This window comes from Labrus mixtus, chromosome 24 (assembly GCF_963584025.1).
Source record: "Labrus mixtus chromosome 24, fLabMix1.1, whole genome shotgun sequence".
NCBI classification, from domain to species: domain Eukaryota; kingdom Metazoa; phylum Chordata; class Actinopteri; order Labriformes; family Labridae; genus Labrus; species Labrus mixtus.
Window position 1 is genome coordinate 5,229,812 of NC_083635.1, and position 21,921 is coordinate 5,251,732.

The 21,921-nt window shown below is 39.0% G+C and overlaps 3 protein-coding genes across 4 annotated transcripts in view; 2 read left to right on the forward strand and 1 right to left on the reverse strand.

Moving 5' to 3' along the window:
* Positions 1–1,803: 1,803 nt before the first annotated feature.
* Positions 1,804–5,624, forward strand: ccdc28a (coiled-coil domain containing 28A). The gene is made up of 5 exons (XM_061032586.1): positions 1,804–2,317; positions 3,416–3,591; positions 3,795–3,949; positions 4,278–4,300; positions 4,469–5,624. Exons 1-5 carry the CDS (start codon positions 2,166–2,168, stop codon positions 4,521–4,523), a joined length of 561 nt encoding a protein of 186 aa, XP_060888569.1. The 5' UTR covers positions 1,804–2,165; the 3' UTR covers positions 4,524–5,624.
* Positions 5,625–6,326: 702 nt separating this feature from the next.
* On the forward strand, positions 6,327–16,909 carry LOC132959874 (epithelial cell-transforming sequence 2 oncogene-like). Its single transcript, XM_061033125.1, has 21 exons — positions 6,327–6,579; positions 7,119–7,231; positions 7,340–7,502; positions 7,622–7,868; positions 8,144–8,249; positions 9,173–9,308; positions 9,458–9,623; positions 12,522–12,650; positions 12,749–12,841; positions 13,468–13,674; positions 13,797–13,900; positions 14,021–14,149; positions 14,247–14,333; positions 14,634–14,743; positions 14,836–14,983; positions 15,206–15,279; positions 15,375–15,531; positions 15,639–15,704; positions 15,810–15,898; positions 16,071–16,243; positions 16,353–16,909. The coding sequence occupies exons 1-21, from the start codon at positions 6,430–6,432 to the stop codon at positions 16,484–16,486; spliced, it is 2,781 nt and encodes a 926-aa protein (XP_060889108.1). The 5' UTR covers positions 6,327–6,429; the 3' UTR covers positions 16,487–16,909.
* A 754-nt stretch (positions 16,910–17,663) lies between these two features.
* Positions 17,664–21,921, reverse strand: part of filip1l (filamin A interacting protein 1-like) — a 62,129-nt gene continuing 57,871 nt past the window's right edge. For both annotated transcript variants that reach the window (XM_061032323.1, XM_061032322.1), the window contains exon 6: positions 17,664–17,861. In XM_061032323.1, the coding sequence (XP_060888306.1) occupies positions 17,670–17,861 (192 nt within the window). In that variant the 3' untranslated portion in view covers positions 17,664–17,669. The remainder of the gene's footprint in view (positions 17,862–21,921) is intronic.

Sequence of the window (21,921 nt, forward strand, 5' to 3'; positions counted from 1 at the left end):
ACAGACTGGACCAAACAATGGAGGGGATTCAGAGTTGTGAAAAAATCTCAATTAGGCTATGCAAGGTATACATTTGAATATTAAAACAAAAAAAAGACCTTAATAATAGAAAGACTTGTTCTCTATTTCCATCTACAATTTATGTTAGTGTGCATTGTACATGTGGTGATTGTACAAGTCCCTGATCTTTGAGAGCCAAATGTTTTTCTGTCTCTAAATTCACTTCAAAATAAAATATTTACAACTCAATCATAAACAATTACAATTAAAATGTGAAACAGCCACTTCTTCTTTTTAATGATTTTTAAGCATTCAAACAGCCATATCTCAGCTTATTGGGAGTGTGTGGTTGTGGTTGTGGCATGAGAAGAGTAAGTTGGTAGTAAAAGCTGAAAACACAACGACTCTCAGTAACTTTAGATTCAAATATTGCTAAAGCCTGATTGGTTTAAGATGTCAAATTTCTAATGATTATCTGCCCTCTTCAAATGGCAAAGAACAAGGACGACACATACAGTATGGGAACTACTTATTTCAAATAAATAGAACAATCGCAGTGGAATGGAAAAGAAGGCAATTCCTCACACCAGCAGAAAAAGCATCCTGAATGAAGGAACCTTTATTTAAGGTCTTTACCTTATTTTATGCAATAATGAGTGTAACATCAACATGTCTGTCTGCCTGCCTGTCTGTCTGTCTGTCTGTCTGTCTGTCTGTCTGTCTGTCTGTCTTAATCTGCAGTAGTAATGTGCAGATGTTCACTTACAAACACTAAAAACTGAGCATTTTTCTGCAATGTGAGTAAAAGTGAACTCAGTCAGCTATGTGTGCACCTGTTTTAAGAGTGTGACTGAAAAAAGCATCACCTAATGACCCTCAAACAATCAGACTTTACTGCTCATTTGTGTTAAACTCTAGTTAAGGCTTGAATGGTGTTTTGGGAAACTGAGTTAATCAGAATTTTGAATATAGTTTGTGTTTGTGAGGGCACACTCTGTTAATTAAACTGAACAATGTGTGATTAATACTTAATTATTAGTCAGAGCAAGAGAAGGACATCATTATTGGATGTTCACTTATCTCCACCTTGTGGTCATTGTCTGTAACTACATCTCAGAATCAGAAATGGGTTTTTTTGCCAATTACATTTACACTTACAAGACATTTGACTTGGTGTTTTGGTGCATGAACCCCTCCTGTTCCTCTCCCTTTTTCAATGATATGGTTACTTGGCATGTTCCTTATAAGCAACTTGATTTAAACTTTAATTTATTTTCAGTCATTCATTTGTTTATGACTTGTTTTTTGCTGGCCGGTTGGTTTTGTTTCACTTATTTAGAGTTAAACTGTAGTTCTAATTGACTGGGGGTTTCTGGGGTATAATTAATGACATCTTTCAGTAGACTTCATGAATATGATATTATTTTTGTTTTCTCGCCATACATGAGCAGCAGAGCGTACAATTATTGTCCTTGGGCATGTCAGAAATGGAAAGTGTTAGAGTAAAACATCATCTTATTAAAATCTTCTTTGTCTATGTAGTTTGTTAGGAAACGTTTTTAAAGTTTAAATTATCCCAGGAGAAATTTTGACACACTAAATAGCCTCAAACGTGCAACATCTTGGGGTTTATTCTGCACAAAAATGAATAATAAATGCAAAAGGCAAGTTACAATGTATTGTTGACGGTTGCTTATGCAATGCAAAAATAAGAAAGACTGTAAGTCTGCAGCCTGGCTACTCTCGCGAGATCTGACAACACTGTAGTGAGGCCGGAGCGTGAGTCCCACCTAAACAGGAAGTTTTCAGAGTTTACGGGGCTAGAGAGGTGCGTACGCATTTACAAAAGTTTCAACAAGTGTTTGCGTCTTGTGGACTATCTGTCAGCACCACACACGACATGCGGTTAGCTCAGAAGGAGTCGTGATTTTATGTATTCACCAGCTTTTATTTGTGGTTTTAAACATAACCGGACGCTGCAGTCTGAAGATTAGCAGACCAGCTAACTGCTAAGCTAACGTAATCTTGGTCACGATCCACGTTCATTGCAGACAGTGAGTATTTTTTTTCAGCTCTAGGGTTTGGCATACAGTCACGGTTTTTATCCGCAGTCCCTTGGTGTCAGCTCGTCGTGTTGTACCATTTTAACAACGTAACATGAAGCTATGGAGGAGCGAAAGCTAAAGAGAAAGAGCCCCAAGTCCACCACCAACACAGCGGCTCCGACTGCTGGATCTGGCCGGAAAACAGGCAGTTCCTCCGGGGGACGACACGTCGGCTACAGCCATACCTCCAGCCAGAAGAACAAGAGCAGAAGGTAGGAGCCACACAACTATGATTATTATCAAGTCAGTGACACACCTCTGCAGTCCAGCAAAGTGTTTACATTCAGTTATAAACTCTAGCTTTTTATTTTAGGTTGACTTTATTTCATTTATTTATTTAGACTTTATAAGTCATGTTAAGATAAATTCTGGATATGAATATACATGTCTGTGTCTATCTTTCTATCTGTCCACCCATCAATCATAGTTTTGTTTCTACTACCTACATACATGTATATTATTTAATCTAAATTATCAATCTATGCACACCTTTAATGTTATTTTTTATTATTATTCATTTATTAGCACACACAAGAATACATCAAAATAGGATTAACAAAAACATAAAAGGTGTGTCAGGAGAGGTCAAGAAGCCACCAGGCTTATACAAGGAACCTCACCTCTTAAGAGACAAATAAAACAACTAAACAAATCCATTTACACAATTTCAATATAAACACATATACAGTAACCTCTACACGTATTCATACACACACACACTTAGACACATGCATGCAATAGAAAGACTGAGAATGTTAATCCTCTTATCAGCTAAATGAAACAGGCATTCATCTATTAAAAATGGAGTGAATGAGTGAGTTGATGAAAGAAAAAAGAAATATATTTTATATATGCAAAAGTTTGACCTCATAGATTAAATTTGAAGACAGTTTCCTTTTAAAAATCTCTGTAGACGAAGAGCTGTTAACGTGTCTTTTTGGAATTCCATATTTGTACCCCACGATATCTGATGGAAAACTCATGTTAATACTGTAAAACTCATGTAAATTAACCCATCTGTCACAATTACTTTTTATACTTTTTTTTTTTATTATTATCATGTTACTTCAGCATCTTTTGCACTACTCACCACTGCACTATTATCTTATTTAGTCTTGTACATGTTAGTCTTTGCTTATTTTGCGTGTGTTGTTGATACTTAATGTTATCCCTATGTACAAAGAGAGCACAGTTCACCAAAGTTAAAATCCTTGTGTGTGTAAGCATACCTGGCCAATAAAGCTGATTCTGATTCTACTGGCAACTACTTTCTAACTTTTTGTGCCTCTTTGTTTTTGTCTCTTTTTTAGGGGTCTTAGAGATAAACTGAGGAATCAGCAGGCTGGCAAAGCTACTCAGAACCTGGGTCAGACAGCTCCGACCATCCAACACTCCTTTCTGACTGATGTTTCAGATGTACAGGAGATGGAGAATGGCCTGCTCAGTCTCCTCAATGACTTCCACTCAGGGAAACTACAAGCATTTGGTAATTTGGACTTCAAAAAGCACTTTCAATTACAGCACATATTTTCCTACGTGTGTTAAGATAAAAAAAACACAGTTCACATTTTCTTACATTTCATAAATATAGCAACTATAAGACGTTTTATGGTCAAAAAGAATAAAGGTAAATATATCAACATCAGCTGGTGCCCTCTGTAAATCTGTTGTACTTTTCTACGTTGTCAGGTAATGAGTGCTCCATTGGCCAGATGGAGCATGTGAGAGAGATGCAGGAGAAGCTGGCCCGTTTGCACTTTGACCTCTATGGAGAGGTAGATGAAATGCCCGAGGACCAGAGGAAGGTGGCCTGCGACACCAACATGGACAAATTACTTACGAATGTGAGACTGTTATCGCATCATTTGAATGACAAATATATTTTCACCAAAATGTCAAAGTTCATGCTATATTAGCAGACAGATCCACATTTTTGCTGATAGTCTTAAAATCCACAAATCTGTTACATCCCATCTATTTTGTGACATCCTGGATTAAGCTGGTAATTGTGTGGTGTAATTGCTCCACATCCCAGCAAGGGTTAAGCTGCTAATTCTCTTTCTTAGTTTGAAACTATTAAAGACTTAGAGCTACCTGATACATGAGGAACAGGATAAAGTCATGCCTTACTGTCACTGAGGTTTGAATTTAAACTATGTTTTTTCTCCACAGCTTGAGGAGCTGAGTTCATCTATGTATCCTTTTGATCATTACACAAGTCTGAGACTCTTTTTTTCCCCCAAAGGCTTTAAGTGAATGTTAAATCACTTTTATTTCATGTAGCCTGTCTTTTAGGCATTGTTTTGGTTTAAAATGTCAGATTTTTGTTTGGATTCTTTTCCTTGACCCTTGTACTTCTCCAGTCAGAAACTAAACCTTGCTGACTCCCAGGACATCCCGAGGACTGCCAGCATGTGAATTTCCTTCCGCTTCCCCACCCCATCTCACCTGAATGTTTTATTTATTCCACCTAGAGGAGCTGCAATGAGTAAGGTGGAGTTGAAGTGGGCTTGACGCACTATATCTCTTAAGTATTGTGGCAGAATTGGCTGCACATGTATTCACCAGCGTACCCTGTACATGCAGGGGGAGGGATGTAATGTAAGATGTCCCAAACAGGTATGCACTGAAAGCATTATGTTACACAGTGATTAATTTTGAGTAGAAATAGCTTTAATCAAATGTGAATAACCAGATGTTGTCTCATGTAAATCAGAGTTATTTATAGAGGGCAACATCAAATCATTGAGATTTGACCTTCAGTACAATACACAGTGTTTTATCACTGGTCATAAGGTTTTAGTCAGCTGACTCCTTTCCAAACAGCTTAGATTTGCAGTACATTGCTAACCAAAGTTATAAATGCATATTTAAGCTCCTTCTTTGCACTTTGTCATATCTGTTATCACAGGTCGATCAATGTCTGTAACCTCACAAACTAAAGACTTGGAGCTACAATGATCAAAATATCAAGACAGGAGTAGAATTGTTTCTCAGCGTAAAAAGATTAGATTTGATCTGAGACTACAATCCTGATGTCTCCTATGCATTCATCATCTCACGCAAAGTTACATTCTGAATGAGATCCATGTTCGTAGTCTCTGTGAATGATGTCCTGCTCCATGTGAGAGGCCTCCAACATGTTGCTCAGTGTTTCATCTTTTTGCACGTTTCCATGCAACATGTACTCTGCACATTATCACTACTGCGTGGGAGAAAGAAAAAGAATCCAGAAGTTGACATCACAACCATGCCTTAACTTTTTAATTTACTCATTTTTGCCTTATTGGTTCTTAATTTTTAATCAATTTATAAAGACCATGTTGATTTTAGAGTCCAGATTGTGTTTTTAAAGATAATATATAATCATCTGATGATGCTGCTTTGATTGTAAATCCTTACTGTATTTTATCACTTGTTATAACTGTGTGTTGGGTTTTTGGGGGATGGGGGTATTTGTAAGTGTTTTTGCTGTTTGGTGATTTTATTTTTATTGATATAATAAATGTATTGTCTGAATTCCTTGGTCACTGTTTTTTAATCTTGTATTATATTTTTAAATGTAAAAATAGTCATTCGTAGAAAAAGTACTAAAATAAAATGGAAGAGAGTTAGGGATTTGTGTTGCAAAATCAGAGTTCAAGCCAGAATGAACTCGCTAATCTGTGCTACGTGCTCTCGCTCTGTTATGTAATTTTTATCATCTGCATAACAAGTCAACCCAGTGCATGCATCATGTTGAGGCTTTGTCGTACACTGGTGAACACAAGTTAAGGCTAGAGTCCTACAAGATTAAGCTTTTATTTTTCTTTACCTCAAAGTGAAAATGCGGTATGGATGATGAGTGTGTTTGGTCGTCGTGGTAACACTCCTAACAGAAAATAATTAAATGTGTTGTTTTGTTTTTTTTCCATGTGGGTGTGTATTTAATAAAGATTTTTTTGGGGGGAGTATCAGCGACTACTTCATTGGAATTTAGTCTCATCATGCTTAAATACAATTGGTGTTCCTTTAACTTAATCATTTTCTAAATGAATCCCCCTATTTTTACTTGACGACACTAGTGTCTTCTATTTGTGTTGACAACCTTCTTTTTGTGACTTGTTTATAGACTGGAGTCCATGTTACTTATTCATGAGCTGTGTGGAGGAATGTGCACATCCCTTGTTGATGCGTCTCTAAGGTGACAGAGCAGGGAGCAGAGCAGCTCAGTGGCAGAGCAGCTCAGTGGCAGACCAACGTTAGCAAGCTTAACCTGATAGTATTCTGGATTTTAAACAGGAGGAGACGAGTCTTCTTCAAGTCTTTATTTCTGTGTGAGACCATGGAGTCGAGCCTGAAGTCAACCCCTCACTCGGTGAAGCGGTGGCAGCTTGGTGGGACGGACTATGAGCCACAGCAGGTCCACAGGCAGCGGTCTGAAACCTGCTTTAGCACCTGGACCCCCCTGAACAACAGGACCAGCAACGTCCAGGTCAGGAAAAGAAAGAAAATCCAGATCTTTTAAAGTATCAAACAAACCTTTAAGGGACGTTAAATACATTTTGTTAATGACCACTAGATGGCACCAGACTTGCGTACAATAGATGTCATTTTAATGCATTTGAATATCCCATAAAAACAGTATTTGAGATTTTATATTTATATCAGGACACAGCTTAACTACATCTGAATATACAAGAAACCTCATTTGATTAGTGATCAAAACACACAACCAGTGTTTTACCACAAATCTTCCTTACCTGCACACACACTAAGCAGTCCTACAACACATCTACCAGGTTTCAGGCAAAGAGTAACTGTTTGCCCACACCTGTCCTTATAAAGGCAGGAAACTCTCCTTAACTCTACCTACAGAGAGTAGTGCTCTCACAACCTCACATGTAGCCCTCGATGTAGTCATGCCTCTCCTGCATGAAAGTCAGTATGTTTGCCGGTATGCAATGAGCAGAGCCTTCCTTCATTCATAATAAACTATAAAGTTGTTCAGTGACCTTTTCCATTTGATTCCAGTTATTTGAGGAGAGGAGGAACCTTTTGTTGCATTGGTTTGATCTGTGGACTGACAGACAGAGGAAACAGCTGTTGTACTCTCTGCTAACACGCTGCTCAAAGACACAGCTCAAGTGAGGACTCTTTCTTCCTGTTCAGACTGTTTTATTTTAAAATGATGAAATATTGTGTCACTTCTTTGTTTGGTGTCGTGTTTAATTCATATCTTACAACCTGAGCAGGTATTGTCGGGATTTGCTGATTGAGACTGTTCCTGTGACTCAAGTGGACTTCACAGCGGTGCTGCCACGCTTTCTGTCCCTGTATGTGATGTCATTTCTGTCCCCTCGTGACCTCTGCTCTGCCGCACAAGTCAGCTGGCAATGGAGGGTCCTTGCTGAACAGGTGAGAGGACAGAGGAGAGAGGCTTGAATGTTCTTAGTTTTTAAGATACAGTAAAGAGAGGATACAACAAGTGATTCTAAAGAGTGTCTACCTTCCCCTCTTGTCTTTCTTTTACCCAGGATTGTCTCTGGGCCGACCGCTGCATCAAGAGAGGCTGGTTTCTCCCCTACACACCTGCAGAAAAAGAATTTGGAGCATGGAAGACTCACTACGTTTCCTGCGTCTCCACTCTGGACTGGCTTACTCCTCGGGAAGCAGCTGAGCAGTATGGGACCCTGAACCAACAAAGCACAGAGGAGGCTGAAGAGAGAAGGAAGGAGAGGAGGATCAGGCAGATGATCAGAGGCAAACTGCAAGAGGAGAAAAGTGAGTGAAAGAACAGGAGGACGCTGGACTACCTTATTGATTTTTAAACTTTTTATTCAAAGGGATAAGTCATCATGAGGTTTTTTTTTACTGTTGTCATCTCAGAGGTGTGTGTGATTGGTTGTAAATCTGCTCACACACCTCACATTGTAAATGTTTAATGCGATTCATTTAATTCTTCCTTATGAGGTTAAATAAAGAATTGTTTCATTTAACGTGGTGCTGCGACCTCCTAAGCGGAGTCATTACCGTGCTTAAATCTGTAATTTTTGCAGGAGAATCTATAAGAACCAGGAGAGTGTGGGGCAGCAACGCAAACCCTGAAGGAGCCAGAGGTGGAAGAACCCAAACAGGGAGGTCCAGCCCTGGTATGACATCCAGGTCCTGGCCCTCCCTTTCATGGCCTCAAACTCTTGTTGGGTCTCCCAGTCTTAGCCTCGAAGGTGGACGACATGTATTTGCATCTCAAAGCTTGGAGAGAGTCCAGGCCTCCAATCCTAGCAGGTGATTGTCTTTATTTTCACCTGCCCACACTAAATCAGTTGCATGTTCTTTAAAGTACAGTTTTTAAAATGAAACATCACTCAATATTCTTTATAATAACTCTGTCTCTTTTGACATTTTCAGTGAAGCTCATGATATGTCATGGGTGTTGGTTTTTACCAACCCTATTTTAACTAGAATGGTGAAGTCTTTAGACAGAGATTATGCAACAAAGCGATTGTGATTTTGCACAGCGTGCCCGCATTCATAGAACAAAAGACGCATGAAAACAGCAACTGTCTTTTACACATACAGTCCTGTCCCATCATGCTGGCTCCCCCATTTCTACCTGACATCAATTTGTCTTACTTTGAGCTTAACAGACATCTTCTCCGATACACTTGTTCATTGTATTATTTATAAAGAGGGCTAAAGAACTGAATGAAAGTCTTTTCATTTACTTTTCATGACAACCTCATAATATAAACAGAACACCTATGTCAACCTGAGGTTTCCAGACAACATAAGACACTGCATCAGGCCAAAGAAATAGCACAGTGTGACATCTTTCATTGCATAGCTGTTTGTAAATGTGAATGTTTGTGTTCTTATATGAAAAACATGAAACTGACAAGTCTTTGAATTCAAGTGCTACTGTATTCAAATGGAGTCAATGTGTGCAGATTTGATTTAACTTAAGTCTTCCCCTCTACTTCCTGCCTTTATGCTAAGCTACTCAGCTGCCATTTCTAGCTAAAGACATGTATCGTATTGTATCGACTTTCTTACCTAACTCTACTAGCCGTGGTGTGTTTTTTCAGTGAGAGAGTGAACACAGCAAATGGAGCGCTGTCCTCCTTCACCTGTAAACCTGCAGTGCTACAAGCAGCCACTCCAATCCATCGTCCTGCTCCCCCTCTCTTGCTGCTGATGTCCAACCGAATTCCAGCCTATGAGGTAAAATAAAGATTTAAACAGCCATATACTTGGTACAAGCCAGTAGGGGGTAAAACACAATACTGAGTGTAAAATGAAAAAAGTCTCAGTGGGAAGATGAACATTAATATTTCTCTGTCTGCTCTTTTCCTCTCTCTCGCTCCATGTAGCTGCTGCTGAGCGGTGTGACGGCTGGAGTGATCGTGGTTCTGTACGACCATAGAGGGACTCTCTCAGCGCTGTTAACCCAGGCCGAGAGGGCCATTTCTGGAAAGAGAGTTCAGAGGCTGGGACTACTCGCTCCTGGAGGAGCGGAGGAAATCCATCTGCTTGAAGGTGAGAATCAATAATCCTGTGTATCTTTATGTGTGAAAACACTGCCAGAGTCAGATCCGGTGTAAGTGGAGCCTGCAGTGTAAGAAGTTTATCTCAGCAAAATGACATCTGCTGAAACCATTACATGGCTCATTATTATTATTTTTTTTTAAGATTTGTTTATTAGGAAAACATAAAACTTTACAAGCAAATCCACTGTCAACATGAACATTTTGTGGTGTGTTTCAAACAGACACAAAAACATATAAATAAATAAAAAATAATAATAATAATACATGATTAACCAGAGAAAATCTAGATGTATATACTTAAATAGATTTAGCAAGTGTACTTCCAATACACCCCTATATCAATTAGGCAATTCTATATAGTTATAATATAAGTATATTACAACTATACTAATAATAATACAGCATCAATAATTGTTGTAACAATAATTACAATAATAGTATGTATGCAAAGTAATGATTGAGAAAGAAATAAGAGAGAGAACACACAAATCCAGTGTCTATTCACTTGTAATATATCTAATTGTAACAATTGCTATTATTATAACAATAAAAAAACAATAATAAAACAATAACAAACATAAACGAACAAAAACAAACAAACAAAAAAATAAACTGAAACAAATCTCCCCACCCGTCCTCCCATATCCCACCCTTCTCCCCAGTATGGCTCTCTATTTTCTTTCATTTATCTACGTGTACTTGTGTCCACACATATTCACATTTGGCTTAATCCGGGTGATTAACTTTGAGTTGGTCTTGGAAGAGTTGCACTTTTATGACCATCCTGCTCTAAAGAAGGCAAAATGTCGAGCTGTAAGGTCTTATATAGACAGGTGTGTGCCTTTCCTAATCAAGTCCAATCAGTTTAATTAAACACAGCTGGACTCCAATGAAGGAGCAGAACCATCTCAAGGAGGATCAGAAGAAATGGACAGCATGTGAGTTAAATATGAGTGTCACAGCAAAGGGTCTGAATACTTATGACCATGTGATATTTCAGTTTTTCTTTTTTAATAAATTTGCAAAAATTTCTACATTTCTGTTTTTTTCTGTCAAGATGGGGTGCTGAGTGTACATTAATGAGAAATAAAATGAACTTTTTTGATTTTAGCAAATGGCTGCAATGAAACAATGAGTGAAAAATGTAAAGGGGTCTGAATACTTTCCGTACCCACTGTATACCCAGGTACTTGAACCCATTAGTGCTCCATTTTAGTGGGTTAGTGAGATATCTGATGTTTCTGTCTTGTATATTTAATGGGAGAATCTCACTTTTAGTATAATTTAATTTGTAGCCAGAGGCTGCACTGTACTCCTTAAGGCATTGTAATAATGGGGGTAATGACGTGTATGGTTCAGTTATATACAGCAAAAGATCATCAGCGTAAAGTGATAATTTGTGTTCATTATGACCGAATTTGAAGCCTGTTATGGAGAGGTTGGATCGAACTGCAATTGCTAATGGTTCAATTGCTAGTGCAAAAAGTAAAAGTGAGCTGGGGCAGCCTTGCCTGCATCCTCTGGATAAGGAGATACTGCTAGAGAGAACATAATTTGTCAAAATGTTGGCTTTTGGAGCTCTAAAGAGTGTTCTAATATATTTAATACATTTCTCTCCAAATTCCATAGCCTCAAGTGTCCGGAGAAGAAAACTTGGTTCAATCCTATCAAATGCTTTGTTTGCATCCATAGATATTATTAGCATTTGCTCACCATTTTTTTGGACTGCATCCACTAGGGGGAGCAGTCGCCGTACATTGTCAGCTCCATGTCTGTTTTTGACAAACCCTGTTTGATCAGGGTGAATTATTTTAGGTATTACACTCTCCAGTCTGCAAGCGATTAGCTTTGATAAGACCTTATAATCTGCATTTAAGAGACTGAGGGGTCTGTACGAGTCACATTTCTGTTTGTCCTTGCCTGGTTTTGGGAGCAGTATGATGGTTGCTTTTTCCAATGAGTCTGGTAATTTTTATCTAGAGCTTCTTTAATCATGTTTGTAAGAGGAGTCAGTAATTTCCCTGAAAATGCTTTAAGATATTCTATTGGGAAGCCGTCTGGTCCGGGGGCTTTATTATTCTGTAGGGAGTTAATAGCTTGGAGAACCTCCCTCTCCGAGACATCAGCATCCAGCTGTTTTCTATCGTCATCTTTTAATTTTGGCAAAGGTATTCCGTTCAGGAATCTTTAAGCTGCTACATTGTCTTTGGTATTTTCTGTTTTATAAAGATTATTGTAAAATTGCTTGAATTCTGTATTTATGGCCGTGGAGTCATTCAGTTGCCTACCATCGTCTGTTAATATTGAGTGTATGAATTTATCAGCATTCTCTTTCTTTATTTGCCAAGCTAGGAGTTTACTTGTTTTATTTCCAAATTCATAATAATGACATTTGGTGCGGGCCATGGCCGCCTCCTCTTTGCTTGTACATAGATTATTATATATTATAAGATTTTCATCAGTTTTGGAAGTGTGATGATCCTGTTCCATTTTTACATGGCTCATTTTTAATATAAAAGTACCTCTGTTTATTATGATCATAAATCTCACAGTCATTTCACATTACGTTTTGGACACTGAAGATCAGTGAGCTTTTTCACTCATTTTTCAAGTCAACTTTTAAAACAATTTAAACAATTTTGAATGTCAAAAAAACAAAAAAAGTACCTTGTAAAGTTTCTACAATATAAATCAGCTGCATGAAGATTTATTGACTTCACCACAGCCATCCTTTTTGTCTGTTTGGTATCTTTGTAGGATCGTGTTTTAGTAGACAATTAAGAGTTTTAAATACTTTGAAAAATGGAAACAAAGAAAGGCGTTTAAACCTGTGAGGGATTTTTTTCTACTTAGCTGATTGTCTTTGATGTCACCTTTGATACTTCAGGTTGTAGCCTGTCACAGGCGACTCTTCTGACCCCTGACCACAGAGAATTCTGGGAAAAACTGTCTGGCTGGGTTGCATTAACAGAAGAAGGAGGAGGGATTGATATCTTCTCTCCACTGGCTGCATCTGGTAGGAAGACACTGAAGTAACGGACATACACGTCTCTGGAATCTGAACCTCTGTTGTTGTTTATTTGTCTCATCATCGTCCCTGTCTCTCTTCCTCAGCGTCAGGTTTGGCTCTCATGCAGGCTCTGTCTACTCTGACGGGTTTGGAGGTTCGGGCACCTATGGGTCTTGCCACTGGAAATTTCCAGAACAGTGAGTCACTCATTCAAAAGATTTAATCAATCTGAAATAATAATTTAAAAAAAAAGAGAATATGTAGAATATGGTGTGTTCCTCCTTAGATTTTTACTTACACCTAAAAGATATCTAAGTTATCAGGGGCCTGATCTGATCGGGATTTATTGACTATCTCTAAATATTTAGATTTACAATCCTTCAGATTGTTCTTAAGATACACAGCATTTTTGCTAATATTTATCTATTTATTTAAAGTGCTTTTCTTGAAAGCTCTTTTTTTTATATCAACCTCACTGTTTACATTTTAATCAATACTAATTTATAAGAGCTGTATTATGATACTTCTGATGCAGACAGAATATCTTCCTGCCATTGTTCTACACCTGAAGTATTTTCAATTTCAAGTTTAGGAAATTGTTTCTTCAAAACAATGAAATGGTCAATTCTATAAAATGACAGCTGTTGCTGGGGTCATTATATGTTTTAGATTTCGGTGGTCAAAGTTTAAAGTCACTGATTGCGCCAAAATGTCCGTTACTTCAGAACTCATGAGTCAATTACAGCAAAATTTTCCTAAAATCACTGTGAATCATTGGTTAAAGACTTACTGTAAGTCAAATATTTTTGTTTCCCTTTTCCAGTCCTCAGTGAGTGGTCTGACAGCAGTGTGTGCACCAGATTCTCCAAGGAGCAGCCAGCCGGCCCCGCTCTGCTCTATGTGTGTGAGAGCGTCCTGCAGGGCTGGTGCAGACAGGCTCAGTGGATGGAGGAGGCTCTGGGGGAGCTGAGGGGCCGCCTGGGGCCACAGCTACAGCGGGCCAGCCTGCAGGCCAGGGGCCGCGCTCTGGGTGGGTTTCACACACATGTAGATTTGCAGCAGATACACACAGCTGGACCAGTGGCAGGTTTAAACAGAAGCCTGCATTCTCTGTGTCCTGTAAACTTCCTGAGTATGATGATGTGTTTATAGGTCATTTTCTGTGGGAGGAGATCTGCCTGGAGGATCTGTGTGTGTCCAAAGAGCTGAAGGAGGCTCTGACTGAGGGGCTCGTTGCTCTCACAAGACAAGAAGAGGTGGGATTACTGTCGAGAAGTTTCTAACAAACACTTACAGTTTCACATTGTCTTCTGTGTGCAAATGTCATTAGTTTCAAATCAAGTGGGTGTGTTTTATTTCTGCTCTTACATCTCTAGACCAAACCTGTGGAGTTTCTTGTCCTCTTCTTGACAAGATGGAGTGAGGAGAAGGAGAGAGAAGAGCGTAGTGGAGAGGAAAAGTGGAGCTCACAGAGAGGCCTCAGCTCAATATCTGAGCTACAAGAGGTGTGTGTGTGTGTGTGTGTGCTTTGTACCTGTCCACCCAGGCCTAGTACAAGGAGTATGCATCATCCTCAGTTTGTTTTGTTCATTTTGTCTGTAGATGGCATTAGACTGGAGAGGTACAGTTGCCAGAGAGTTGCACCACAGCGAGTGTGTTTACCTGGGGAGACTGGGCGCAGTGCTGAAGGTACTTCTTCCATTTTTCAACTTGATCATTTGTGGACTGTCAATCTAAGAAGCCCATCTACTCTGTGAGACTCTTACTGGGTCTGTTTTACCCGCGCATGGGCCATGCGGTGTTGTGTCTTAAAGAAGGATCCACGTCAACTACCCCAGTGGGTCAGTCCCCGTACATATTCCATATGTAACTGTGTGGAGAGATAGTCTCTTCACTCAGAGAACCAAGGTTACAACGTAGCCAAACAATTCCATGTTGAAATAAAAGCATAAGAATATGAAGTCAACCTGTTCTGCTTTTGTGCTGAAGGTCTACAAGGAGCCTCTGACAGCAGCTCTCAACTCCAACAGAGCCATTCTCAGCTTCACCGACATCCACATCGTCCTCAGCCCAGTCGCACACATACTGGAGCTCAGCAAGTACGCATCATCACACAAGTATCTTAGTGACACTGTCTTGTTTCCTCTGTGTGTAGATAACTTACCTTAGTGTGAGTGTGTGTTTGCTTCAGGGAGTTTCAGATGGATTTAGGAGCCAGGCTGCAGCAGTGGGGTGCAGAGCAGTGTGTAGGAGACGTGTTGGTCAAATTGTGCTCAAAACTGAAAGTCTACACCAACTACCTCAACAACTACACCACTGCCCTCTGCACAATTGACAAGGTAAAGTCACTGAATGAAATTCTTAACGCTAACATGCTTAACTAGCCTCTATCTGAACCTTGTTTTTAGTCTGGTTTTATTAGGATAGACAGCAGTCTTTTTCTTTTCAACTTTAATTATTTAACAAAAGGTTATTTTGTATATTTTTCCAACTGCGTGTGTAGTTCAGACAAAAAGCGTATTGTGTACTTCATGTAAACAGATGTTGTGTTTGTGTAACAGTGCAGGGAGACAAAGCCTCCATTCAGGGCTTTCCTGAAGAGAGCAGACAGAACGCTTGCAGCACACATGCTGAGGTAACGACACATTTTTTTTTCTTTTGGTTAAATAAATATCCACATCCGACCAATATTCTCTGTACTTGATTGCATGTTTTCATGTTTTTGTGAAGCCTGCAGGAGCTGCTGCTGTGTCCTGTGTGGAGAATCCAGGAGTACGTGACTCTACTTCAGGCTCTGTCCGTACACTCACCGCCTGGGCATCCTGACCACAAACACCTCTCCTCCGCCCTCAACTCCATGTTACGATTCAGGGAATTTATACAGAAGGTAGTCACAGGGCAATGACTCTGTACTTCGTGCTATATTTGAAAATGTAAACTGTTTAATATATGTAATTGATGCAATTAATGCATGAATGTTTCTGTCTGTTTAAGTTGAAGCGTAACTCGGAGAGAAACAAGCTGATGGAAGAAACGCAGCAGACGATCCAGGGCTGCCCGGTAAAAACACAACATCTTTTCTGTCTCACACTCAGAACACACCAGAATACTTAAATGTTGAACTATGTAATCATGAATGTCATGTGTTTTCTTTGTGCCATGAAGAACCTCAATGAAGGAAACAGGCAGCTGATAACGACCCAGGATGCTGCTTTGCTCAGGAGTCCTGGTGAACAGATTCCAGACTCTCTCAGGTAAAGTTCTATATCCAGAGTATTTATTTTTTTACAATGCATTATTTACTTAAAGATTTGAGCGTATATTAAAAATAACAACAAAAGATACAAGTACTGAATATTGGAATGACATCATTGCTGAGCTTTCAAACTTTTGTTGTGCTTCTTTTTTGTCTGTGTGCATGATCAGGACCTACGAGCATGTCTCTGATGTGGGCCTCTTCCTCTTTAATGATGCATTGGTGTTGACGCGAAGAAACGTTCATCACACACCGTTCTCATTGGCTCACCAGAGCACACACACTTTCCTGGCCTCAGTGGCTCTGTGCAGTCTGCGAGTCAGAGAGATCACACACACACGTTGTGAGTTCTAATGTAGCGATTATTTCCAGTTCTTTTTTCAGCAAATGATCATTAAAGTTGTTAAATATATTTTTTTAAGTTCCAGGACTGTTAATGTGTTCCTCTGTAGATGTGAGTCATGCCTTTGTCCTGGAGGGTCCCTGTCGTTCGTGGGTTTGTGCCACAGGAAGAGAAGAAGAGAGAGAGCACTTTCTGTCTGTGCTGCGTTCATCCATAAAGTCAGCTCTGAAAGGACATCAATGACACCATCATGACGACATCGCCCGCAGGACAAGACAAGGTTTGGTCACCACTGGACACAAAGTTGTTACATATATATATTTTTTTTTTTTTTCTTAAACAGGGGAAATCTCAGAAGGCGAGTAATGGCTCTTGTTCCATTCGAGCTCAGTTTAAACGGAGCTTTGAGTATCTCACTTCAGTAATTCTGGACACAATCCTTTGATCACAATGACTACTTTGCAACTCAACATTTAGGAACATTTTAATTTCTTATATGAGCAATATTTGTGAGTTATGTTGTCACTTTGACATCATGTACTTCCTGCTTCCTCAGGCAGGTACGACTTACTTCACTACACTACTCAACAACCTGCGTTGTGGTGATCTTCAGGTTTTACACGGTTTCTAAACTTTTTGATTCTCTAGGCATTGCTCACTCACTCAAAGTGTCTTAAATACCTCAACCAAAATTCTCTGCACAGAAATAACAATTGTTGCATTTTCAACTTGTCATAAAAAGTGAAACATGGCAATGCTTTCTAACTATGATAATCACTTCATAATATTTGTTTAATGATCTGTCAGGGAAACAATTGTCAGGTATAAAAAAGTCTTTATTGATAACGAAAAGAGACACAAATAACACATTTAAAGATGATCACTATCAAGTAGCTGCTTTACACGTCACATCACTTTTACGCTTATGTACATTATTGCCACTTGATTCAAAATATCCCTAAAAATAAATAAACCATAGTTTGTTCTAACAGATGAATTAATACAATCTCAAAACTAATAAACATTCATTTTCTCTCAACAACATAAAGTAACTTCTAGTTTAACCCTTCAGTTTCAGTCAGTGACATCTTCAACAGCATCACTGTAAATATTAAATAATCTATTTTCTCAAATGTTCTGCACATTTATTTACAAACGATACGATGAGTTCACGTTTATATTGACACATTAACATGTTGCACTTTGCAGTTTTCAGCACCACAAATGATCAGAAGAGTTCTGTTCTTAAGTTAAATCAGGGAAAAGACGTACAAACTTCAGAGTTTCAGTTCTCCTGTTATTTCTCCTTTGCAGAGTTATTATTATTTAAATCCAAGGGAACTACGAGGCTGTTTCCACCTTCTGCCCCAACATTTTTATAACAGCTTTGACTTAAAGTAGAGAAAATGACAGAGGTCATATATGATCACAGTCTGCGGTTCATCAGATGTGGGTTGTTGTTGTTTTGCGCTGTAGGCTGGCCTGTGGTTTGATTAGTCTGACTCTTGTTCTGCAGTCCCACGTTTGCTGCCGTGCTGTTTGTCCCTTTCTGGGAGCTGTAGCCCTTCGGTTTGGGGATTCTTGTGGGTCCTGGTCGGCGTAATGCTTCTGGAGGTATCTGTTGAAGAAAACACAAACAGACGATGAAGTTTCTCAAAGAGTGGAAATAATATCGTTTTTTTGGACTTTCTTATAAAATTAATGATTAGATTAATAAAATTAGAAGGATGGGGAAATACGATATGAAATATACAGGAAGCAAAGCAGCTAGTTTGACCAGATAGTGGCTGTGATTTTGATTTCTGCAATACTTCTAATGACCACTAGATGATAGGAAATCATATTTTATGGACACTGGATAGCCACACCGCCAAAGTTTTACTGCATGAATGCTGCACTTGGCTGTTTCCCTTCAAGACAGGATTGATTATCAGATGATTATCCCACAGTAACTAGATAACATGTAATTTGGCTGTTTAGTCATGCATTTCTGTTATTCAATATTTGATCTAATTGTTATTCATATCTTAACCGATGTTCCCAGTGAAAGAGAGGCTTCTGCCCTGACTGACACTGGATAATGCATGTCACCCCTTCAACATGATTTCATATCTTTGCTGTGCCTCGATGGCTTCAGGCGTTACTTTGTTTTATAGTTTGCCTTTTGTACATCACTAAGTATCCTTTAAATGTGTATTTGCCAATGAATCATTTGGACAAGTAAAACAAATAATCTATACTATTCTAATATCTTATACAAGGCATCTCAGTATTCTTAGACATGTTCAGAGCAAAATCATTCATCAGTTAATTGAAAAATAATCCGAAAGCTTTTCAAAAGTAGAAGTAGTAATTAGTCGCAGCTGTTCGAATGCTTTTGTTTAATTGTTTTCCTCGTATGCCCGCTTAAAAAAAAACCTCCTAATGCAAGAAATGACTTCTCATTGTTCTCCCAGTTTATCCCATTATTAACAACTGCATGCGTCTGCTGTGACCAAACCAGCATTAGCTCTTTTCTTTATCACAAGAACGGGAATCATTATGAGAAAAGTAGCCTTTCTGAGATTCTTAAACAGCGTAATGCTCCGCTTCCTATGCTATCACGTTATTTAATCAGTGTGTTTACTTGTCCAGCAGCGCGCCTGGACACTGAGGTACATCAATTTGGATAGGTCCATGCACTGTAGAAACCACATCCTGTTCACTGTGACTCTGATAAGCTGTTTCCACATACACATACGCGTCTCCTGCACTTCTAGTATGGTTGGTGTACTTTCTGCAAGATGGTGATAAATCTACAGCTCATACATAAATTAGTCTTTATCATTTCCTTTTTATAACATGAATCTTGCATTCATTGTGTATTTGTGTGCAGATATTCCTAAATCATCTCTATTAGTCATGTAAATCATGATCAAGATCTGTATATCCGGACAGAAAAACAGTCACATGTCTGAGTCTCTCTGCCTGTTGATGGGCTCATAGTTTGTCTTCTCCAGAGACCAAATTACTCCCTGGCAGTAGTCAGCGGGCAATTATTTTTCTTCAAAGTTATCTGGGGATGTAATTGGCACATAGTTTCATTTTTAATCAAGCTTGGTTCTTCCTTTTTCCCAGCAGAAACATTTGTAAAAGGTAATTAAAATTTGAGATATGTTCTCCGTCACCTCCAATAACCTATTTGATGATTATTGCTGCAGCATTTTGGATATCTGTAATGTGTGTTTAACAAAAAAAACATTTTGAAACTCTGCAAAAAAAAAGTTTTGGGCAGGAGTGTTAATTACAAATAGAAACTGGAGCTTCTTCTTTGACAAACTGTGTCATCGATCTGTTCCACATTTCTGCAGCTGAGTGAAACTGAAACTTCTTCCAGTATTTCCATGAGTTTCATCACACTCACTGACTTTATTCCCAGGCAACACAAAACCTCTCTCTCTCTTGAGAAAGCCACTTGGATATGTTCTTGTGTGGCTTGAGGTTTTTCAAGAATTAACAAAAATCTGCAGTGAACTACATCCTTAAATATTCATACGGGGGTATACATTTCAGAATAAGTAGTGCCTGCGCTTCAGGACGACTAATGGTGCAGAAAATCTGTACGGGGCTGCACGTCATGGGAGTGCTGTTGATTTTACATGGAAGAGAGGCCTTAATGTGCGGCTTTGTTCTCTCGTATATCAGCAGTGCAGCAGGAGTTCAGCTAAGTGCTTCCTCTGTAGTACAGGCGCTGCTGTTTCTATGTCAACCAAACAGGAGGATTGTTTTGGTGCTTGTGTTGCAGTGGGGGAGAGGCTACTTGAAGTGACTATGCGCTCACACTCTCAAAGCCTTTGTTTAGAGAAAAGCCCCATACCAGTTTTTATTGTCTGCCTTTGGTTTTGTTGAGCCTGTCGGTCAAGGTGAGCAAATTCCTCTGCGATTATCATCATAGCTAACACGAGGAAATCTGCTCCGTCGCAGAGTGATACACAACTTGTCTTTCTTGTACGTGGACTTGTTTGGCTGCATTTGAGTTAAATCAGAAACTAATTGTTTAAATTAAATCATCTTTCCTGTTTTTTGATGGATTCTTTTCTCCAAAATATGCAGCTGTTCATCGGCTGTGTCATTGTAATTAAGTGCGATTTCAACTTCAATTTTAGCCAACGGAAGCTAGCACCACTTTAGGATTTTCAATAAAACAACCGCTAGCTTCCAGCGCGTCACTTGATACTCATTTTATCAGTTTGGCAAGGATACCGTGTGCAGATCAGTCTCCCTTGGTTAACAAGCACAGTTTATGAATCAAGTAAGTCTTAAGTCTGAGTCAGGGGGTTAAGTGAGGTCGCAGACAGTGAATCCCAGCTGCTGCATGCTTTCTAAAGCAGCAGTTTAATGAATAGCATCTTGTTTAGCCTCAGCCTGCATCATCTCATCGTGCCCAGACTGATTTGGATCCGGTTTCTCCAGCTGTGCTCCTTCACACTCATTCAATTTAACGCTTGATTTAATCATCTCCTCCATGTCACACTGGTTTGTGTGTTTGTATATGTGCGTGTTTGGGTTTCTTTCGCCTTTTTCCTGCAGCAGTTGTCTTGATCCATCTTGATGACACTGAGGACTAAAAACATGTTTTATAGTAGAGTGGAGAATACCAGATTCATATAGTGCTTGTTACTTTGTTCTGCACATTACATCTTTATAAACTAACTTCACTATCATGGGAAAAACTTTTGCTGTGATCTAGATTTTCTAAAACCTAGTGCAAAAAAAGATTTGATTTAGAAGTCATTTTTATGTTGATGTTTTCTTTCATTGGCTTTGTATTGAGACATGAAATTAATGGTGTGCCACAATAGAGATAGCTATCCCACATCCTCCCCACTGCGTCCTCCCTTCTATCCTTTCTGTCTCCATCCGCTCGTCATCTCGTTCTGCCCTTGAAGGCTTATTTTATTTAAACAAATCGCACGTATGTGGTAAGGTTTCCACTGTGGGCGCATAAAACCACACAAAGAAAAATGCATTTACGCGGAGAAACATTGGTGCTGACTCATTTCAAAGGATGTGATTCATAAGAGAAAGAAAATAAAACAGACGTTTTGGGTTACTACCAAAGACTAGCAAGCTAAGTGAGTTTTTCTAGTAAAGACCACTGAGGTTGAGCTATCAGCAGAGACATGGTTTATCTGAGAGCCAGACACTGATTCAAGTTTTGAAGGGACTTTGAAGGGATGGTTATCGTGTGTTTAAATGGGTAAAGCGCTCTCAGAAATGGGAACTATAGGAAGTTCTGATTCCTGGCTCAGAAAATTCTATAGTTAAAACTTTAAATTAAGATTCTGTTGATAGTTTTGATCCCTAATGGATCACAAAAATGTCATTTTAGGCCAGGATTGAGCTTAGTCAAGGAAACGCAAATTGTGTTAATGATGGTCAGGATAAAGTGAAAGCCTCAATAACATTGTTTTGATAAGCTTCTAGGTTAGTTTGTTTATTGAGAATCATGAGATTGTTAGAGTTTGTGTCTTTTAATCTAATTCTTACAAACATTTTTAGATCTAAACTGGTGAACTGAATTGAATTGAACACACGTGAAACGTTTTTGGTGCATTCAGGCAGGAAGATAACTGAAAGTTTTTGAATTCCTTCATTTTTCCATCCACTGAACTGCACTCGTGTTTTGTTAGAAAAGG